Source organism: Sprattus sprattus (genome assembly GCF_963457725.1).
Source record: "Sprattus sprattus genome assembly, chromosome: 18".
Lineage (NCBI taxonomy): Eukaryota > Metazoa > Chordata > Actinopteri > Clupeiformes > Clupeidae > Sprattus > Sprattus sprattus.
The window spans coordinates 16,455,777-16,477,837 of NC_137916.1; the positions used below are offsets into that span (position 1 = coordinate 16,455,777).

Genomic DNA, 22,061 nt, shown 5'->3' on the forward strand with positions numbered 1-22,061 from the left:
AGGGGGTGAATACTTATGCAAGGCACTGTAGTAAGTGTACACATAAATGTGATGAATGTATACAATACATACAAACATAACATGGTATACTGTATACATGATACATACAACATTGATAGAAGATAAGGTTCAAGTGTTGTAAAACACCTTAATGGGTATACGATGTGCTCGTAAGGTCACTATTTCAAGGGTGAGTACACTGTAAAAAAAAAATCTGTAAAAAAACAGTAAATTACTGGCAGCTACGGCTGCCAAACAAAAACCGCAAAATTAAAGTAAAACATCCTAATTCAAATAAAGTGCAAAAACCCTATATTTACAGATATTTCCATTTAAGGATTTGCAGAGAAAAACTGTTTTTTTTTATAGATTTTTCCTCAATTAATACAATCAAACACCATTATTAAAGTTACAGCCCTAACAGTTTAGCAGAGAAAAACTGTTATTGTACAGATTCTTCCTAATTTATTACGAGCAAACACCTTTTATTAAGTTAGGGTACTAAAAGTATAGCAGAGAAACACTGTTATTTTACAATGTTTTCCTCGATATTTAAGATTAAAAACCTTCAATAAAGTGGCAGCCCTAACAGTTCAGCAGAGAAAAACTGTTATTTTACAGATTTTTGTATCTATTATTAATATCGAACACTTTCAATAAGGTGACAGTACTACAAGTTTAGCAAAAAATGCTGTTATTTTACAGATTCTTCCTAATTTATTACGAACAAACACCATTCATTAAGTCAGGCTTCTTTAATTAAGATTAAAAATCTTCAATAAAGTGGCAGCCCTAACAGTTCAGCAGAGAAAAACTGTTATTTTACAGATTTTTTTATTATTAATATCGAACACTTTCAATAAAGTGACAGTACTACAAGTTCAGCAAAAAATACTGTTATTTTACAGATTCTTCCTAATTTATAACGAGCAAACACCATTCATTAAGTCAGGCTTCTTTAATTAAGATTAAACACCTTCAATAAAGTGGCAGCCCTAACAGTTTTGCAGAGAAACACTGGTATTTTACAGATTTTCCCTCATTTATTACAATGAAACACCTTCAATTAAGTGACGGCAATTCACATTTAGCAGAGAAACTGTCATTTTCCAGATTGCTCCTACATTTTTATGATCAAACACATTCAATAAAGTGCTGACACATGCTCAAGATTGTAAAATGATGGTTTTATTTTGGAAGACAATTATTTCAAACATTGACTTGCAGGGTTTGTGATTGAAGAGTTTCAGGTGATGCAGAGTTTATTGATGGAGTACAGACGGGGAACAGGACACAAACAGAGTATACAAATCAACGAAAGGGTTAACAGACAGAGTTCTAACACAAAGATCTAGGAACATGAACTAAAGATCGCACAGAGTCTCACTCTGGCTACTGTGCGCAAGGGCAAAGAACAGAGGTACACGGCTACAGGCCGGACAAGACAGTCACATTACTCCCGGTGCCGTATGCACGGCACTCTGGATAATGCAGTCCTAAAAGTCTGCCGGCACCGAAATGGCTGACTCGGAAGCCAGCAGACAGGGAGCTTGCGGGGCTGGACGCCCACGGACAGAGAGCTTGCTGGGCTGGAAGCCAGCTGACAATGGGGTTGTAGTTGCCGGTGGCCGGAAGGCGGAATCCCAGGGACGTAGAGTGGGCCACAGAGCTAGAAGACTTGGGCAAAGGTTTCACCCTTGTAGCGACGAGACCAAACACGGAGTGAGGGGAGTGCAGGTTATATATAGGAGTGAATCAGGTGTGTGTGATCATGTGATTTGGGACCTGAATGCAGTGCAGCTGGGATGGTGAATGATACTGATGACATGCAGCTGAGAGCATGAGTGAGAGTGAAACAGGTGTATGTGCTTGTGTGATTGAAGGGGGCGTGGCCGGAGCGGAGCTCAGCAGGAACATCACAATAGCCTCTACCCACAAAAGTTAAAACATTTGACTTCAGACTCATATTAAACTACATGGAGTGAGTCAGTCCATTGCAAAGTAATTTTCCCCTTGTCTCGTCTTTATTGTTCTGCATTGCTCTGGGCCAGCCAGATCCAAGGTTAGGTCAGGTCAAAAGTATTGGGACACCTGATCATCACACATATATGAGTTTCACGCACATCTCATTCCAAAACTACTCTATAACAGTTGCCTCTCTTATAGGAAGTCTTTCCACAAGATTTTGGAGTGGGTCTGTTGGATTTAGTGCCCATTCAGCATTAGGGAATTTGGACAATGCTCTTGTGTGACTAGACCAGGGTTGCCGATGCCGTTAGAATGGGTCCCAAATATGTATAGTGGTGTTTAGTTCAGGGGTGGCTTGATTTTAACCGAATTAACAAAGTGAGTCTGTGACGGGGCACCTGTGTGACCCACCACTGCAGCCTGTAGGCTGCTGCTTTTGTGGACTGGGTGAAGGTGTTTTGGTGTGTGTGTGTGTTACATGTTTGATGTTCATGTCTTTGTTCAGTTAAAATCAGCACACATTCAATGTCTTGTCTCTGAAATTTTCTGTTTATTTAGTTTAACAATAATCATATTGTCATATTTCATACCGTTTGTCAACCGGTGTTTAGTGTCTAAGTTTGTGTTGTGAAGATGGCGCGATATATGGAGTTTATGTTTAATGAGATTTGGCTGCTTTATTATGTGTCGGCTATGCCGGCACCAAGCCTAATTGCTACCATGTGTAGTCTGTGTTTCCTAATTGATTGGGAGTTTGATTGTTTAGGTATGGCTGCTGTGAGCCACAGGTGTTGGTGCCTTGCTGATTGACACACCTGAAATCAATGATTGGTATGAGCCAATTCAAGGTGCTTGTCAAGGCTACTTAAACTTACCTTTGTTCTTTGTTCAGGAAAGTTGCCAGTTTAATAGGACGTAAGTCCTTGGAGCTCTCACGATGGGCTAGTTACCTTGGTCCTTTTATTTGCTTTTGTTTTGTTTCGTAGTGAGAGTGATCGTGTTTAATAAGGACTCTCACTGACCAGTTAATGGTCCTTTTTATACATGTGGTCTTGTGTGAATTGCTTATTTGTTGGTGGCTTCATGCATTTGTCCTTAGTGAAAACTGTATTTTTTATATTGATTTAGTATTGTCAGTGTTTTAACTGCCTTTGTGCCTTATTTGGGTTAATAAAAATACCCATCTTTCTAACATCTTCAACCTCCTGAGTCCTCTTATGAGTAACATCTTGCTCTAAGCGTGAAGGCTATCCCGACCTTTTACAGAGTCTTATCTTATCAGGATAACCCAATCAGCCAGCAAGATACGGGAACCTGTAACTAATATCATAGGTTGACTGACCTGTCAGTCTGACACAATGCGCGCACCCAAGACTATTTTGTTGCTATCATATGTCCATGGTTGCTATGGTAAACTGTGCTAAGTCTGTGCGTGAAAAACATAAACTAATACTTTCCTTGACTGGTCCACACATGTGTCAATCATGACTGTAGACCAATGAGATGCAAAGATATCCGAGTGCACAACAGAGAAGGTGGGATGTAATCAGTAATTCACGTGCATTTGTTTTGCCGTTTAGCCACGCAAGTTTTAGACAGTTCTATAACGAAATGCAGTTGTACAACGAAACACATTTATTCTACACCATCATGGCTTCTAAAAATAAAACAGTGAATCAGCCCCCAAAAAGATTGTTTTTATGGGGTAACAGCAGCATTGAAAGAGCTTCAACCGTTGGATGACGAGAAGATTGAAATAGAGTCTGGTAGAATCCGAAAGCAGCAAAAGTCACGGAAGAGTATATGGAGAGATCACCGATTATTTATCTTCTAACTTTTGATTGGGATGAGATATCAGTTCCATTTGTTCAGGTGATGGCATACCCTTGGGGGCACACAATTTTATGACATAACTGGCCATTTCAATTCATTTTCCCACTTAAATCCACAGTAATCTAGATGCAAAAGGAAAAAGAGTTAGGGGGCGCCTATATTTTGGGAAGGTTATCAACATCTTTCTAAAATTTGAGATAACATATATGGTACTCTAAAGGTATTTTATCATAGCTTGAGGGGCACTTTTGTAACATCAAATTGAAATTTGCCATCATACTATACTTAAGACTCAAAAGTAGGCCTTTACATTTGGGCATGGAATTTTAGGTAGAATTTGCCAAAAAACATCAAGGTTCTAACAGGTTAATGAAAATGGGTTTGCTGAATTTTTGAGGAATTCACTGTAAATTTACATAGAAACATGATAAATTGTTAGTATGTACATAAACCTTAATACAATGAGCTACATATTTAATTTCAGATTATCAGTGTAATTTTATTTACATTTGCATGTATTTTAGAAAAATGGAAAAATTATGTATAAATAATACAGTTATTTTCTGTAAAAAAAATAGAAATCCATGTAATTTGTCATTATTGGCATTATCCTTAAAATAGCAGTCGTGTTTTTAATTTATAGTTAACCTCCATTATTATACGTAGTTTTGTATACAATTTCATAAAACAGAAAACCACTGTAAAAATGTAGAGTTATTAACTGTAAAATTAGGTTGTTTTTTTACAGTGTAGAGTAATAAGACCGAAAACTATGTCGATGGTGGCAATTATTTAGATTGCAGGTAAATGCTAGCACAGGGTCTTATAAGTGTACAGTATGTCAGTGTAGTGGGGTCGGTGTAGGCCGAGGGTTTCTACAAGTAGATGAAGGAGTTGCAAATCAGAATTAGAACATCAGAGTCAATAATGATTGACAGTAAATAATCCAATGAATCTTATATTAATTTGTATTTGTTGGCTTTTTAATTGGACCAAAAAAGGGTCTCTGGCTGAATGTCCTGACATGGAATGCCCTAGAGAGGTGTGAGGCCATCATCACCTCTCCTCTCAGGTCGTATCAAAGTTTCATTGTTTCCTTATACCCTCACCTCCACGAATACAGGCCACTGAGACATTTTGCTCACAGCTGCATCTCTTGGGCCCCGTCCACACTGAGCCTTGATTGCCTGAATCTGGGAATATTTTTGGATCTGGTTTCTTTTTTTATATCGTCCAAACGGAGCCGTGTCAAGAAAAATCTGCGTCCACAAGGAAATGCTGTAGCGAAGCGGAGTGATTGAATCCACTGTAAAGACGTCATGGAGCATGCACATAAAGTGACAGGAGACAGAAGTCGAGATACAACCAGCAATCTTCCGATTGTTGAACAACTTCTCTTTCACCTGAAATCTCCGTTGCTGCAGCACTCAAACAGGATATGTAGAATAGCGCACTTCGACATAACCCTCGTTTTGCCAAATTTTTGTAACCTTTTGCAAACGCAGAAACTTCTTGAAACTTCTGTCTATAATATAAATCTTTTCATATCAGATTTGTTCATATCGGCTATTGCTGTCACTTTTTATAAAAACGGTTTTGAACAATGAGAGCTGTTAAAACAGGCTGCCACTCGTGCGCCACGGCAACCAATTCAGTTATTAAATAATGCGATTCCGTTGTAGTAAGATCACGAAAGTATTAAGACCACGAAAAACTATCCACATGAAGGTAGAACAGAGCACTATCCCGATACAAACAACTCAGCAAAGTTGAAAAATTTAAGTCACAAAAAAGTTGCAAAAAGAGGGGGAAAAAAGTAGAAAAATGGACAGCTGCTTAAAGAGGCTGCCACTCGCGGCGTGCCACATCATATAGATTTAGTTTATGTTGTTGCTGTTATGAAGTGACGCAACAGGGTTAATAAGGGATCAGGCTGAGGTTGTGAGGCTGGGCGTGGGGCTTTCACGTGGGGCAATTCCGTAATCGTGTGAGAAAGTGTGCAAAATTGGGGTCCACACGAACACGGATTCATTAGTGGGTTCAAATATACGCACCCTGAAGATTCAAATGGTTGCAGATCCAGTCACCCAATCCATGGAGTTGATTTGGACGCAAGGCTGATCCGGGAACATTTTTTTTTTTAATTTTGAATTAGCATAATATGATATAGAAGGAGAGGGAGAGGCTGCCCGGGAAGGTGTATGGAAATTTGTTTAAGGATAGTTTTGTAGAGTTATGCGATGAGTCTGTTATATCACAACTTTGCTAATGACCCCTAGGCAGTGATTTTCACATCCAGGAGCTGTCAACTTTAACCCCTCACAGGTAGTATCTACAGCATAAATGATTGCAATAAAACATATTGATTGTGAAAATATCTTTTGGAATTAAGAAAATTGTGAAGACTTTCAGGGGGTTGCATACTTTTGCAAGGCACTGTCATTTAACCATGTACAAACAGATTTTTGATTGGTTAAAAGTTCACTCTGTTGTGACACTACTTAAGGTCAAGGGGCATAGTGATCAGTTGATGCATGAACAAATGCACTGTAGGATTTTTTTCATGTGACAACCCTGAAAATATCCAGCTCCCTACTGTTTCTGCCCCGAGAGCTTGGGAGCATATTGAGATGTACCCCAAGAGTCCTTCCTCGCCACAGATTGAGCTTGCCCTCTGATCTTGCTCATTCATACATGTGCCCCCTTACACCCACACACCCATCACTATTTTTGTTTATGCCGATATCCTGCCAACATACATGCATCCATGCCAACCTACTCTCTTCTCTTTACTTGGTTCGTTTGTGTTGTTAGTGTTTAATAAACGTATTCATTGATTTAACCCAAATTGTTATCTGCCTCCATTTTTATGGAGTACTGTATTCCTAAAAAAATTCTCTTGTGGTAGCATTAAATTGTATGAATACTTTTTGTGTCTTGTTATAACTATTACATTACTTTACAGTTACATTTACACTCCTGAAGACAAATGACTGATCATTGATTGCATGTTATTTTTGACTGGATTATAGGATTCAAGCAGTCAAAGGATTTGACATAAGCATGACATTTATCCGTGAAAACTGGAACGTTGAAGACTGATGAGAAGCCTTGGCATGAAAAAAGGGCTGGTCACAATGGGATGTCTGGTCATCCTTCACCTAAATGGTTTTCTAACACATGTCTATCACACACACACAGACACACACAGACACACACACACCACACTCATGTCTATGACATTTCTTTATCTGACACATATCCCCCGGACACTTAATTACTTTCAAAAACGTGTTCACAGAAACACACGCCCTTGTCACAGACCTTGCCCGCCTACTTCCAGCTCAGCCCTGCCCCTTCTAGTCGGGACCTCTCACCTTTCCCAACAGTATATAAGGAGCGAAATGCTCTGAACATTCTCCTGGCAGCCACCATGAAGGCCATAGTCTCCATCTGCTGCATGCTATCTCTGCTCCTCCTCATCACAGCAGGTAAAAACACATTTTCCTCTAGTTTTTCATTCTACCCCCTTGTTTGGAGGTAGGAGTCAAGTTGAACAGCAGTGTAAATGTGAAAACTGTTCACAATGTGTGTTTGCTTTGCCTTTAGTTGAAATATCTGATCTTTGTCTTGGTCATAGAGATATAGAGAAAGTTAAATGAAGAAATACAGACGAAAAATGTAACTGGGAGACCACTGTTAAGGTCAACATATCATGTGTCCATGTTGTTCATGCTGTGGGAGACTCTGAATGCACTTTTAGCTGAAGGGAAAACATGCTCCTCATGTCGTTGTTCAAATCAGTGCTCAAACCCTGAATATGTACAGTGACATTTTAAGTGACCAATATAAGTTTGTATGGCTGGCTTTAGAGACAAACTGATTTAAACTGTCACACCTCAGTATCCAGTGCTGGATGAAGTGTCCCCTTTCAAAGTACCAGACAAGTCTATTTAAAAATGGGTTTAAAATAAGACAACTCTGGGGGTGTGATAGCATGTTCGAACTGCGCACAACCCTTTTGTTTTCTACTGGCATATTTGATTTCATTACATCTAAGTTAATGAGTAGATTTAAAACTTCTTGTAACGTATGTCGATGCTTGTACACATTTACTTCTAAGCCAATCGGGAGTTATCCACTGGCTTGTATGGATGTGTGTAGTTTTGGCTGTGACAGTGTGTCAGCTGTTCTGAAGGACCAGCTGATGGAAACTCATGGCTCACAGAGGACTAGAGAGGGACTGAAGTGTGCCTGTCCTCTTTCACTCTTTCTCTTATCTCCTCTCTTTTGTCCTCTCGCCACTGCCTCTTCGCTGATCGATGAACAGGAAGGGAGAAAAATTATGCTATAATGTTATTGTTCACAATTCTAGCCTGTCACTATTAACATTATATACTCTTCTGTTTGCTGAGTATGTTTGCCTTATACTCATCACTTATACACTGGCATATCAAAGAACCTTGTGCCCCTGGCATATAAGCCCACTGCCCTGGTAGTTTCTGACCAGCATGGCTCAGGAGGTGATGGCTGCACCCTTGATTGTCCTTGGACAGCCTTCTCCATGCTGGCCCAGGTGGCCGTCAGGTGCCTATGATTAGAAGGCGTCATGTAACCAAACACCAAACTTCTATAGATCCCCTTGGTCTCTGTGCCCCACACCCCACCCCTTAGTCACACACCACAGCTGCTGTCTCTCTGCACGGTCACAATTGGTCTCCATTCCCCATTGCTGGCCTTATAGGGCCATGCATTATCTCCTGTGGGGCTAGAGCTCCAGCCATCACAGCATTCTGCTGGGTGCTGAGACACTGCTATGCCCAATTGTCAATTCTTCTCAATCCCAGTTCTGTTTGCAGTAATGCCAGACATACCAACCTGAATGTAACAACAACCTGAATTTAAACTGAACTAGTTTTAGGGTGTGTTGTTGTGCCGAATCTCAATGTATAATGTAGACATGCTAATGAGACAACGCACTTGGTCTAGCTTAGCTTGGACTTAACAACAATCTTCTGACACGCTTGCAGTGGTAATCACAACCATTGAATGAACGTGTTCGGGGAGGGCAAGGAGGAGGGACGGGGGTTCCCTTCATTCACTACATTGATATCAGAGTAAGCCCTTGCTCCATTGGTGTCCCGTTACCTCTCTCAGGACTGTTTAATGTCTATGTGAAGCCATTTTACGAACATCCAGTGGTTGCAAGCACTTTGAACCCAAGACTGCCTTTTATTAGATAGCTTTCTGCTTCAGGCTATGCAGCAAATGTTTTTTTGGTTGCTTCGGCTGTGTAGTTGCTATGCTAGCTAACTAGCTAGCTAAGGAAACTTAAATAACCTTAAACAGTTTAAATGGCAGATCACCAACTGTTAAGATGGTTCACTGAACTAGAGATAGCTAGGTAAACTAGCATGAGACCTTGTATGTTTTACACTCCGGTCTAAACAATCGGGTGGGACTACACCACACCTATTACTTATCGTTAATACTTATACTTATCGTTAAGTGTGAATGAACATGTTTTATCTATCCCATGTTGCTTTTACCTGGTACATGTGTGTGTGTGACCCACTCACGCTTTACCTGGTAGATTTACCTTGTATCGTTGTGGCAAGTAACTGTATAGTAGGAGGGATAATGTATAGTCTACCAGCCATTGTGTCGTGTTCCTATTAGTCCTGTTGGGATTTATTTGTCGAAAATAAAATCTGACTCGTGGACATTATCCCTTACTTTAAACACTGTCCATTGGAACACTGCATCATTGCGTCTTATCAAATTCTTGGCAAGTCTTGCCACTCGGCAGCCATCTTGGCAAAGCCACTGGGCAGCTATTTCAGGCAAACAAGACAGACTAAACTAGAACTAGATTCCTGAGTTTCAGGACTCATCAACCACCCTTTGTTTTTTAATTTTAAGTTGTTGTTAAGTTGTAAGATGCCATGCCAAGTGGGAGGTGAGGATAGCTTACCCCCATAGTAGGTGTGTCTGTTGTCTATTTAGATGCTAACCTTGCTATGCTATTCACTGTTGACATGATTTCCATTAAAAGTGATTTAACTTTAACCTGTATGTATTTGTACATAAATGTGTATAAACAAAAATCTCAGTTACTGTCCACTGTAGAGTGTATGGTATATGGATACACTATTCTTCCAATGTGAGCAACAATTCCCTATTGTGATTCTCTCTAGACAGCCTTTTCCTGATTCAAAAATTGTTGACTTTGTCAGGCCATTCATGTTTTGAATCCTGGGCATGCTAAAGAATAGAGATACTATCGTGTCTATTTTCAGGGTGCTAAGGTGACTGACAACACCAGGTGCAATCCAAAATAGAGAAACATATTCAAGTGAGTGAAGGTGTGATAGCAAGCAAGTAGTCTGAAGCAGAAGGGCTTACATTTTCAGAGTGACACTGCCAGTGATTGGTCATGTTAGAGCGATTAGATCATACTCCAATAGTTCTATTTTTATTCCTGACTTGTGGTATTTATATAAAAAAAATTATCCATCTTTCTTCTGCCAGTAAAACAAATGCATAGATTTGCTTAGTTTTGGAGTATGCAATGAATGTGTGCTTTGAAGTACACTGAAAATATTTGGGGAATTTTTTTATATATCTGGTTGGTTTCAGATCATCATCATAAGTTAATTGATCATGAACAACTATGTTGACTCATGTGTTCCCCTTTGTAACCTACAATTCGTTCTTGAATCCATTGACTGCTGCTCTTCCTTTTGATAAAGCTAATTCATTTATTTTATGCACAAACATAGAGCAATGCTTGCGATTACCTGCGTTGTTATCAGCAATTATGTAGCAGATTTTCACAAAACTTAAAACATGTTGTCACCGGCATTGTCAACACCATACTGTACTCGAAGAGTGTTCAGTGGAGTTTACTCTCCCACAGAGAATAAAACTTTTGCAGATAAATTTGATGAGAAAAATTTAAACCGGCCCATAGCATTTTGGTATTTGATCGGTTTCCATAAATATTGAGTTGAGAAGTTCTGTGCAAATGTGTTTGTTTGGTAAAAGCATTCTCATTTGACCAAGAAAAGGCATAGCTTTAAAATGACTATGTAAAATCTTCAACTCTTAAAAACAAATCTTGTGACTGTTTCGTACATGGTGTCCACATTTGTGAACAGTTAATTTAACCATTTTGGGTGAGTTTATCATGATGAAGCTCTTCAAATCACTTAGGGTCAGTGTCAGTAGATCTATCATAGTTATGAAGTTACTATCTCGTATTCCAAACATTCTTTGATTGCGGACACTCTCAATTCAAGACCGTGGACAGCGGTAGCCATGCACAAGTTGCTTCAGGCATATCTGTCAAAAATGTCAATTGCAAGAGGTCAACTCAGAATGCACAGAAAACTGTGATCTCAAGGACCATTGATATAATAGTATAATGCAACAGAGCTTACTAAGTTCCAAATACTTATGCCAATGGGATATTGGTTATTTTATTTTTCATAATTAACAGATTTCTTTTTCTGTCATTGTAAAGTATTCTGTGTAGATTAAGGAGTCTGAAACATGAGAGGGTCTGAAAACGTCCCAAATGCACTGTATAAAAGATAATTAGATAAGTAATTAACACATGGTCAAGTTGTTCTTGAGTTATTTAGGCCTCTTGGCACTTTTTCATTGCAAATTGTGCATAAATCCATAAGATTTCAATTACTTCTTATTAAGTAGATAAACAAATTTTAAGAACCGTATTTTGATGCTTTACAGAGAGGGGGCCTTCTGGCTTGGTTATTGACACTCCAGCGTGGCCATTCAGAGACAGTTCTTTATGTGCCATGGGTTCTTCCACCAGGAAGTCCCACTCTGCATTGCTGTCCTAGGCTTGATTTCCCTTCGACAGATAGACGAGTAGTCACCAGGTTCGCACCCCAGTTAGCGGTAGAAGGTGGGGGGAAGGGAAGTTGAGGTATGGGTTAGTTGGGGTGAGGGTGTTACATTCCTGAGTGCTGGCAAATGGTGAGGCCTTCATTCTTTCCCAGTCTTTCTAGAAGGCAGAGCTCATTTCTGCAGTAAATTTAAATCATGTGTTTAATTTAATACGCCTTTCTAATATCGGCATTTGAGTGTTGAGAGCAGGAACAGGAGATGTAAATCCTACATTACCCACTAACTTCCCCTTGTGACTTCTTCTTGCAAAATGCCTCGCCCTTGCTCTTGTACAACAACAACCTATTAGTATTGCTTTGTGCAATTGTCATCATTTAATAAAAAATAAGAAATAGGTGATTGAAATGCTTTTTTGTGATAAAAGATTATGTTGTGACAGTATCATAATCATCTATGTGCACCTACAATTTCTTGTGAAAAGTTATTCATAGAGTGATCTCTAAGTGTATCTAGTTACTAGCACAGTGTGTGGTTGATTTTCTTAGCAAAAGCATTGCCAAAATCGTACTGGGAAATGTTGATGTCTAGCTGTAAATAGCTGTAAATTATGTATACATTTTCTGCTGTGTATGTTTTCCCAGTGTTGTTCTCACTCCTAAAATCAGGCACACATCACACAGGTAGTTGGCATGTACACATCGCTCACACACAAAGCACCACAATGGCTATTGCGGCGATACAAAATCTGTGTCGTCCACCTAGTCTGGAAGCATGAGCCATTGAACCACGCAGCTGTGCCTAATTTTAGATGAAGTGCCAACCCTATGGTGTAACCTGAGCTCTGTATCTCTCGGGTGGTCATAAAGTAATGCCTGTTCTTTGGCCCACAAGGACAGTCCGAGCAGGTCAATAGGCTTCATCAGTGACTACATTTAGATGGCTTAAGGCTTGAGTGGTAGTTGTGGGGGAAGGGTAGAGATTCTGCAAGGGGCTGTTCTGAAACTGGGGAGTCCCCCTTCCCCTCATATTCAATTGCCGATGTTGTGAAACCATGGCATCTCCAGAAGCCCCCTTTGGTTACCTATTTATAGTAGATGGCTAAAAATACACTAACATTAATCAGGGCAGGAGCCAATGCGAATATTCATAGATCATTTTTAAACCCTAAACCATTCCTTATGTCTTTGAAAGGATCACATGAGGTGTGTATTTTAACAGTGTTGTCCACGCTGTTGAGAGAATTTGAATGAATCATGGCTCAACTACATATATACAGTATATTTCAGGACCCAACAAGCACAGAGTCCTCTTTCTGTCCATGTATGCCAAGAGCTGATAATTACAGCCAGTCAGGAGGACCAGGCCGGACAGTTTGACTGAGCTAGACATAGCATTGGAGCTAAATATACAATCACAAAGGGTGCAACAACACGTGCTGGCCAAGCACAAGATCAAGCTTTACTGTAGTCCTCTTCCTTTTACAGCAAAAAAGTATATTTGAATTGCCAATAACGAATGAAAAAGAACAAAAAGCATAAATATCACAAAAGTTGTCACTGTTTAAAGGTGCATTAAGGATAAATAGCTATTCGCTAAAAGGTATGCTAGCAGCTAAAACTAACGAAATCTCTTGAAATGTGCTGACTTTGACATTATGACAAACTAATTACTCAACGACTGTCCTTACACAGTCAAACATCAATCATGTGCAACACAAGACTAAGCAAGATGGCAAATAAGCTACTTACTAGATCGGCAGAAAGTAATCAAAGTCAGGTCGTTGGGCATCGGCAGGCAAAACTACAGAACGCAGTTATATGCCTATCGACCCTGCTATGCATTGGCACGGACGCAATTCTCCATATTAAGTCATTGTAGCGCCCCAATTTTTTTAAGCTGTTATTTTAAGGTTAAACTGCTTCTCCTAACCCTAACCCTGAAGCATAATTGTTGCATATTGTGCCTTTAAATGATGACTACTTCTCATTCCCACAGATGAGGAGGAGGATGTGCTCTCTTCTATCGTGAGGGATCGCTCCCACATCGAAGAGACTCTGAGACTGGCCGCTGAGGAAAACTCTGGAGATTATGCAGGTACACACTATAACAACTTTCACATACCCATACACTCTGCCCAATGTGCATGGCTACACACACACACACACACACACACACACACACACACACACACACACACACACACACACACAAACATATTTAAACTCATATCTGAAGGGAAAGGTTGCCTTCCCAACAAGTAGATTCAATATTTACATCTCTCTCTTCTTCATTGTCTCAGCTGCACTGCAGAAACTGATGAAGATCTATCACTCCTCCATCAAGCCAATGGAACAAGCTTACAAGTACAATGAATTACGACAACATGAGATTTCAGGTAAGAGTTGCCTGGTTGCTCACTATTACCTAATTGGGCGGTATGCACGTGTAGTTGGATTATCTTTGGTGCTGATTGGTTCACTTCAACCCATCACTATGCTTGATTGCTGCAGAATTTCTAAACGATTCAGCACAATCATGTACCATGGCTGGCAAACAAACATCATCCTTGGAACACACATAGATAAATAATCACAAATAAGACAATAATCACACAAGGAATTCCATGTGTGATACAGTATAGTGGACCAAGTTTTTCTGAACTGATAATATCCTTACATATAATATATAATAATAATAATCCAATAATAATCTCTTGTCTAAAGACCTCAAGCATCTGTTTGCTTAGGTTGGAATGTGCCTTGATACAATTTGATTGTTTTGGCGCTATATAAATAAAATTGAACTGCACTGAATTGAATTGAATGGAAATACTGGGGTTCTCTAGTATTGGGCAAGTCTCTAATAAAATCACCAGGTAATAGTTGCGATAAAGGTTGAGCAAGTGTGTTTTTTTATCACGTTTTGACCTCAGTTGCATTTGTTGGCAACTAGTAACCTCTGTGCTGGGATGTGATGAAGGTTATAATTCCACAAAACTACAAAGTGACTATGTGAACATTAGAGCTCTCTGAAAGCTCTGCTGACCCTCTCAAGACTTGCTTGGGAGATCTGCTGCATGTGGAAACAGCTGGGTAGCTGGTACAATATCTCATGTGGAACTACTGCTCATGTGAACAATAAACAGAGCTCCCTTGGAATCTCTTTGGTATTTTATGACTGGATGTGTAACTTGTATGGGAAGTATGCATATGTTAAGCTGTAGGCTTATAACACACATCTTTAAGGTCAAACATTCAAACAGAGAAGCAAGACATTGCAGAGAAGCAAGACATTGCAAAAAAAGCCCTTTTCTCCAAATGCTGATATTGCATGTAACATCCAAAGTCTTTCAGATTCTCAGTCCGTTAAATTTACCACATGTAATTCATCTTTTCTCGGACCACAAATAGTTGGAAAAGATAATAGGTGGAGCTAAAGAATAAGTGAAGTCAAGTGCGCTGAAGCAGAACAGTAATACGGCATATACCTGCGTATCACGTAGACTACAGCCCTGAAGTGCGCTGATGATAGGTAGTCTAGCATTGTATACGTAGATTGCCCTCTAGTGGCCTAGCTTGTTAATTAACCTTATTATTCCAAATACTGATTCTTAAACAAGGAGAATGGTTCTAAGACAAATCTTGATTTAAACTAAGTATGCCATTATAGAACAGTCTACTTACGTGGACTACCTGTATATATATATATATATATATATATATATATATATATATATATATATATATATATATAGTTATATGACAAAAATATGACCCTCAAACAGAATCAAACCCACTGCCTTTCTGGTCAAGTGGGTGTGTGTGTGCGTGTTTATGGAGACCCTTGATGCACAGGCCTATGGCTAGCCCTTTTTTACTCATCTACAAATAAAAGCCCTTAATACAAAGATATCAAACTCCAACACAGTACTTTAAGACACACAACTTTTAAGATGCTTCTATATCTCTTCAAACACCCAACTTTTGCTCTCGGTGGTAATGGTCTCCTATATTCAGAACAGATTTCACTAAGCTCTTTGTTTCAAATAGACGGTTATTAGTATCTTCAACATGTGTTGACATTTCTGACCTGTTGAATTTTCTCATAGTGTCAGGGGCTTTTTTGTCGTTAAGGCCTTTTTTTCAAGAGGGGTTTGGTGCTGGCATGGTAAGAAGTTAGGAAACATGAAAGGCGCACACATTAATTTTACTCTCCGCTTTCCCACACTCCAACCTCATAATCCAAATTCCTTGACAACCCTCTTCTCCTTAACAGAGTTGTTCTTCTTTCATCCATTCTTTCCTTTTTTCTTTCTCCCTTTCTTTCCTCTAGCTCTATCATCATTCTCTGTCTTTGTTATCTGATTCTTTCTGTGTTACCCTCCTCATCTGCTTTCCCCCACCTCCCCTCCTACCCTAACAGCCTACCCCGGACGAACGCTGGGGGACTCAGCCACAGGTTGGTAGAAAAGGGCTATTGCATGCAAACCTGGCTTCAGATGGTATTTACTTCCTTTCAAATACCTTGGATGTTTGATTGGACATGGCTGCGTTGGGACCATCCCATGCAGTCCACTCCTCTATATCAAGCACAGGAAAGTAAACTGGAGGAAAATACCCAAATCTGTCACCAAGGTCTGCGCCAATTGCATGACACTGCCCACTGAGTCTGTGAACCCTCCAGCCCTTTCAAAACATTTCCCAATTATCCATCTCACACACACCACCAATTAACGCTTCAGAAAAGCCGGCCTTTCATTGCTCTTTTGGACTGCTTTGGGAGTTCTCGTCCTTATATTCTAAATGTGAAAGCAAAAGTGCCTATCACAAAATAACCCGGATGCTTTAGTATGCCTACCTTTAACTGCTAGCAAATGGTCTAAATACTGTATAATTTAAGAAGGCAAGACACAAAACAAACACTAATCCATGTGTTTAGTAAATTATTTTAAAATGGGCAGACATCTTTAATGGTTTTTTGTATGTGTGAGAGTGTATGTTTATGTTGTTATTTTGTATGCCTTTATGCATACGTGTGTGTGTGTGTGTGTGTGTGTGTGTGTGTGTGTGTGTTGATGATGGAGAACAGATATGACGATACCCGTTAGTGCATACGCACATTTAGCTAAGTGTGCATTGGCAAAGGAAGTATATGAGCTGTGATGGCAGGACATACATGTACGTACGTGCATCTTCTCCATGACTGGATCTGTGCTGGTTTTGTCCACTAGAGGAGAAATGTTCCTTTTTTTCTAGTACTTTGCACTGTCAACCACTTTCCCTTTAATTTATTTAATCGAACAACACGATTCTACAGGGCTTCAAACATTAAATGTAACACTTGAAAATATAGACACATTATTGTCCAGTTTAAGAAAAACTCCAAATAAGGTTAATTAAATGTGCATGTGTCATATGACTCATATGAGGGACAGACGTACGTCTATTTTTGCCTGATCTTGCTTTAAAAAATGTATTGCAAGAGAAGCTAATTTATGGCTTGTTCCCTCGCTGCTAATCTTTTGCTATTATTTGAGCTGGGCCTGGTGTTTGTGTGAGTGTGTCCGTACTTGTGCCTTTGGGCTGTTGCTACTGAGTTTCTTTTGGTTATGTGCTTCATGCACAAATCAGTGCAAGTTGGTGCGTTTCGCAATGGAAAATGTAGAATAGTTCAAGTATGCAAACAAGAAGTATGCAAAGTGATATGTTTTGTTCAGTATACGTGTCTTAAAATGATTACCTCTCTTTTAATGTCGTCAATGTTAAAAAAAAATCTAGATACCAGGTGTATTCAAAGTTGTCACATAATTGGTTTGAAGGAATAAACTGATGACAAAGCACTGTACTGTGAAATATGTTTTTACACACTTCAGAGGAGGACCACTAGTCAGCATATGTGTTTGTATTTTATCAAGAGACACAGAGAGAAAAAATCCTTGGTTTGTATGCTATTCCCACAGATGGAGAAATCACTTCCAAGCCCATGGTGCTGTTTCTGGGCCCGTGGAGTGTAGGCAAGTCATCTATGATCAACTACCTGCTGGGCCTACAGGACTTACCTTACCAGCTCTACACAGGTACTGCTCTTTTGTTCTTACACAGCTAGGCTCTCTCACAAGTCTCAGCACCACGACCTTGGCAATACATTATAAAACATTGGAAATACAGATAAGTCTGAAAAGCCTAGGATGTGCTTGGTCCAACATTTCATTAAGGAATTCAAGGGCTGGTCTTAGATGATAAAAGTTGCAGTGGGAGAAATGTGGTGCATTCTATATGGTTTAGATCTACACCACTGTATTACTGAGTGAAAAATAGTTGGTATGTGTGTGATGCCAAAGCTTGTTTTGTGCTGATATACACACACCTCTTTATCTTCTATTTATTGTGCTTTTTTCTCTTTACTATGTCATAGGCGCTGAACCCACTACCTCAGAATTTACTGTGATAATGCACGGAGAGAAGATACGCTCAGTGGAGGGCATTGTTATGGCTGCTGACAGTTCACGCTCTTTCTCACCCCTGGAGAAGTTTGGACAGAACTTCCTGGAGAAGCTTGTTGGCATTGAGATGCCCCATAAGATGCTTGAAAGGGTCACCTTTGTCGACACACCTGGAATTATTGAGAATCGCAAGCAGCAGGAGAGAGGTGATTAAATTGTGAACCCAGATTATCACTTTCTTAAAAAAAAGACCCACAGAAAAAACACTTCAAGATATCAGTTTTATTACAATATGTTTTTCCCTTCACATGAGCAAAACATTTTAGGACTAAATCTAAGAGCAGGCCTTGGTCAGGACAGAAATCACAACAGTAGTCTAGTCTTTTCTGAAATCATACAGCTATATCTTATCATGATATCACAATATCATAGGATTTAATGATCAGTTAGAAACTTAATTGAAATGCCACACTTACTGTTTTTTTACACATCAAACTCTATTGCCTTGTCTCATCTCTTCACAGGTTACCCCTTCAATGATGTGTGCCAGTGGTTCATTGACCGTGCTGACTTGATCTTTGTGGTATTTGACCCAACCAAGCTGGATGTGGGTCTGGAGTTGGAAATGCTTTTCCGCCAACTGAAGGGTCGCGAATCCCAAATACGCATCATCCTGAACAAAGCTGACAACTTGGCAACCCAGGACCTTATGCGTGTGTATGGTGCCCTGTTCTGGAGTTTAGCTCCCCTTATCAATGTTACTGAGCCACCCCGTGTCTACGTCAGCTCCTTCTGGCCCTACGACTACGCACCTGACACAAGTCGAGAGCTTTTCAAGCGTGAGGAGATCTCTCTCCTGGAGGACCTTAACCAGGTGATTGAGAACCGTCTAGAAAACAAGATAGCCTTCATCCGTCAGCATGGTATCCGCGTGCGCATCCATGGCCTGCTGGTAGACCGCTATGTCCAAACCTTCAAAGAGAGGATGAGCTTTTTCAGTGACCCTGATTTAGTTTTTAAAGAGATTGTAGATGACCCAGACAAATTCTTTATCTTCAAGTCCATCCTGGCCAAAACCAATGTCAGCAAGTTTGATCTGCCCAACCGCGATGCCTACCGTGATTTCTTTGGCGTCAACGCAGTGACTAATTTCAAGCCACTTACTGCCCAATGTTCCTACATGGGTGGCTGCCTGCTGGAAAAGATTGAGAGGGCCATCACGGCTGATCTTCCAGCCCTACTAAGCAGCCTCACCAGCAAAAATCCCATATTCTCTTCCTGCGAGGCCACCGGATGTGGAGAAAAGCCAAAAAACCGCTACAGAAGAAACTGACGGAAGTGACAGAATGAGAAGAAGAATGAATGGAGAAAAAGAGAATGAAAATTGAGAGAGAAGCCATTGAGCACTGAGCTGAGCAAGTGCCTGCCCATCTTGTGGCTTGGTTTGAAATGTTACCAGAAAGGGGAGAAAGTCATTCAGTTCTGAGCATTTTTATGCAGGATGGAGTGAGTTTCAGTGTTTGGTATCATTTAACAGACAGGTGAAGGATTGACATTGGAATATAAGCCTGAATACCTGAGATTTATTACATACACCTCACCCTCGTCTCTCCTAGACACTACTGTTGAGAACTGTGCGATTTGACTGAAAAAAATATTTAAATAAGTTAAAAGGAATATTATTGCAAGAAAAGGTAAACATATGAATGTGAATAAAAATGAAAATTCAAAGAGTTGCAGCTATGTGTACATTTTCTATTAAGTATTTTTGGTAGAGAAAATTCTGACAAAACATTTTTTTTTTCAAAATAAAGAGTTGGATGAACCAGTCATTACCCTAAAAACATTTCAATGCTGTTCTTTTGTCAGTGATGTTGCTGTAGGACTGTGATGGGAGAGTCTCTCAATCATGTTAGTGAATAAGCTAAACTTATGGGCCCACATTTGGAAGATAAATACATCTAAACGCTGCATGTTAGCTAAATGTTATTAAAAGTTCCTGTAGTACTGCTTTCACATTATTTCATACGTGAACGCCTTAGCCTCCAGTTTATGGCAACGCTTGTTAAAAAGTATACCCTAACCACCCTGTAAATCATTTGGGGTTGTAGGTATATAACATAATCAAAGAATTGAAAATAGTATTATCAGAATCAGAATCTTGTTTATTGGCCAATTAAGTTTACACATGCATGGAATAAGAATAAGTAACTGCCCACACTGTGGAATTGCCTGTTCAGTCTTTCAACCCAAAACTACAACTTCTGTACTCCTTGACGTTTTAGAAGTAATGAAAGTGAGAAAGTGATGTTCTAGGGTAGCAGTGGATGTTTAACAAATCAAAATCCCTGGAGCAATCAGTGCCTCATATAGAAAGTGTATTTCAAATAGTGGATCATTTTAAAAACAAAAACAGCTGTTGTTTTCTCTTGGCCAAACAGGGGCAGGACTATCAAAGCTGTTATAAGCGTCAGGTTCTCGTGAGATTCTTGTGAGATTCTTGTGAGATTCTCGTGAGATATCCTCAGCACAATCTCAAGTGAAGACAGCAGGATAATCAGCAAGGTAGTTTGTTTCACTGGCGGCCCACACACACATGAAACATGAATATGCTCTTCAACATCTTTTCCCGGCAGCCTGGACTGCACTTGTTCAGTCTCTCTTAAAAAAGCCCAGAGAACCTCCTAACCTCTTTTTTCGTTTTGGACTGCAAACTGCCTGTAGTGCCTACCCAGTCCAGGAGCTTGTTGACCCGGGGCATAGAGTAGGCATCAAACTGAAACACTTAATTTAACATGCGATAGTCCACACCAAATAGAACCGAATAGACCCATCCTTCTTGCCCACAAGAATGATGGGACTAGACCCAGCACTGTTGGACTCTTCTGTTACCTCTATCTCCAGCATGGCTTCCAATTCCTTCAGAACCACTTTTCTTTTGTGTTCTGGTTCACACAGCTCTCCTTTGTACTGACATTATCCTGCTAAATAGATAGCTGTCTAGTAAGTCTTTTGAAGAAATAAGCTCCTCAATAATAATTAAACACCAATAACAAAAACAACAATTTTTTTCCTCTACTTTGCACTATTTCTTGCCTAGAGCATCTGATTATGTTCTTTTCTGGTGCAACTGCAACCTATACGCAGACTTTGACTGCCTTGACTGATATATGCCTTGGACAAAATGTTAACTGGTAAACCGAAGTCATTAGAAGAGGAAAAATGTGTGGGAACTGTGACGCTACCTTATTTTGCATTTTTTCCACCTGGTAGTATGTATGACCATAGTAAAGTAAAGCGTAAGGTAAAACTCTCTCTCTCCCTCTGAAGCCCATGCCTCAGGTAAAAGGAAAATGCGATAGATAACACATTTTCAATCACACTCAGTCTTTAATAACGATAAAGATGTGTGTATTCCCACCTGACTGAATTTAACTGAACAGTAAGCCTGGAGCACAAACCTCCATGAGAGGCGTAAAACATGCAAGGTCTCAGGCTAGTTAACCTAGCTATGAACCATCAGTTGGTAGTTGCTAGCATGTGCAATATGATAATGATGTTAATATGAAGCTGCCGGTGCACCCAGAGGGTTTCTACCCTTTTCTATTATAATATTATAAGTTAAACTGAGGAGACATCAGTCAGGTAATATCAGCTAAGGTAACCATCATGGTGTTCCCTAGTTCTGCCTAGCAACTAGGCAACCATATCAAGCAGGAAATACCTTTTATGTCATAGCCTGAAGCAACGTCTTATTTCTTAAAATCAGCTCACCAATATAAGACAGTCTCAGTCTTAGTCTTTCAGCTTTGCCCAACACATGGTCGTCTGATGGTTAGACGGAGACCTGGAGAGGCCTACAAGCCACAGAGTCTTGCACCTACTGTGAAATTGGACTCATCAGAGAAGACGAACTAGATGACCCTCCAGTCCGCTTTGGTTC

General features: G+C 39.9%; 1 protein-coding gene across 2 annotated transcripts; it reads left to right on the top strand.

The window, feature by feature from the left end:
* Positions 1–7,193: 7,193 nt before the first annotated feature.
* srl (sarcalumenin) lies at positions 7,194–19,964 on the top strand. Of its 2 annotated transcripts, XM_080856716.1 has the most exons (7): positions 7,194–7,292; positions 13,672–13,770; positions 13,976–14,071; positions 16,099–16,134; positions 17,636–17,752; positions 18,091–18,324; positions 18,643–19,964. In XM_080856716.1, the coding sequence occupies exons 1-7, from the start codon at positions 7,235–7,237 to the stop codon at positions 19,449–19,451; spliced, it is 1,449 nt and encodes a 482-aa protein (XP_080712842.1). In that variant the 5' UTR covers positions 7,194–7,234; the 3' UTR covers positions 19,452–19,964. The 2 variants fall into 2 exon arrangements, with proteins under 2 accessions (XP_080712842.1, XP_080712843.1); XM_080856717.1 differs by lacking the exon at positions 16,099–16,134.
* The last annotated feature ends 2,097 nt before the right edge of the window (positions 19,965–22,061 follow it).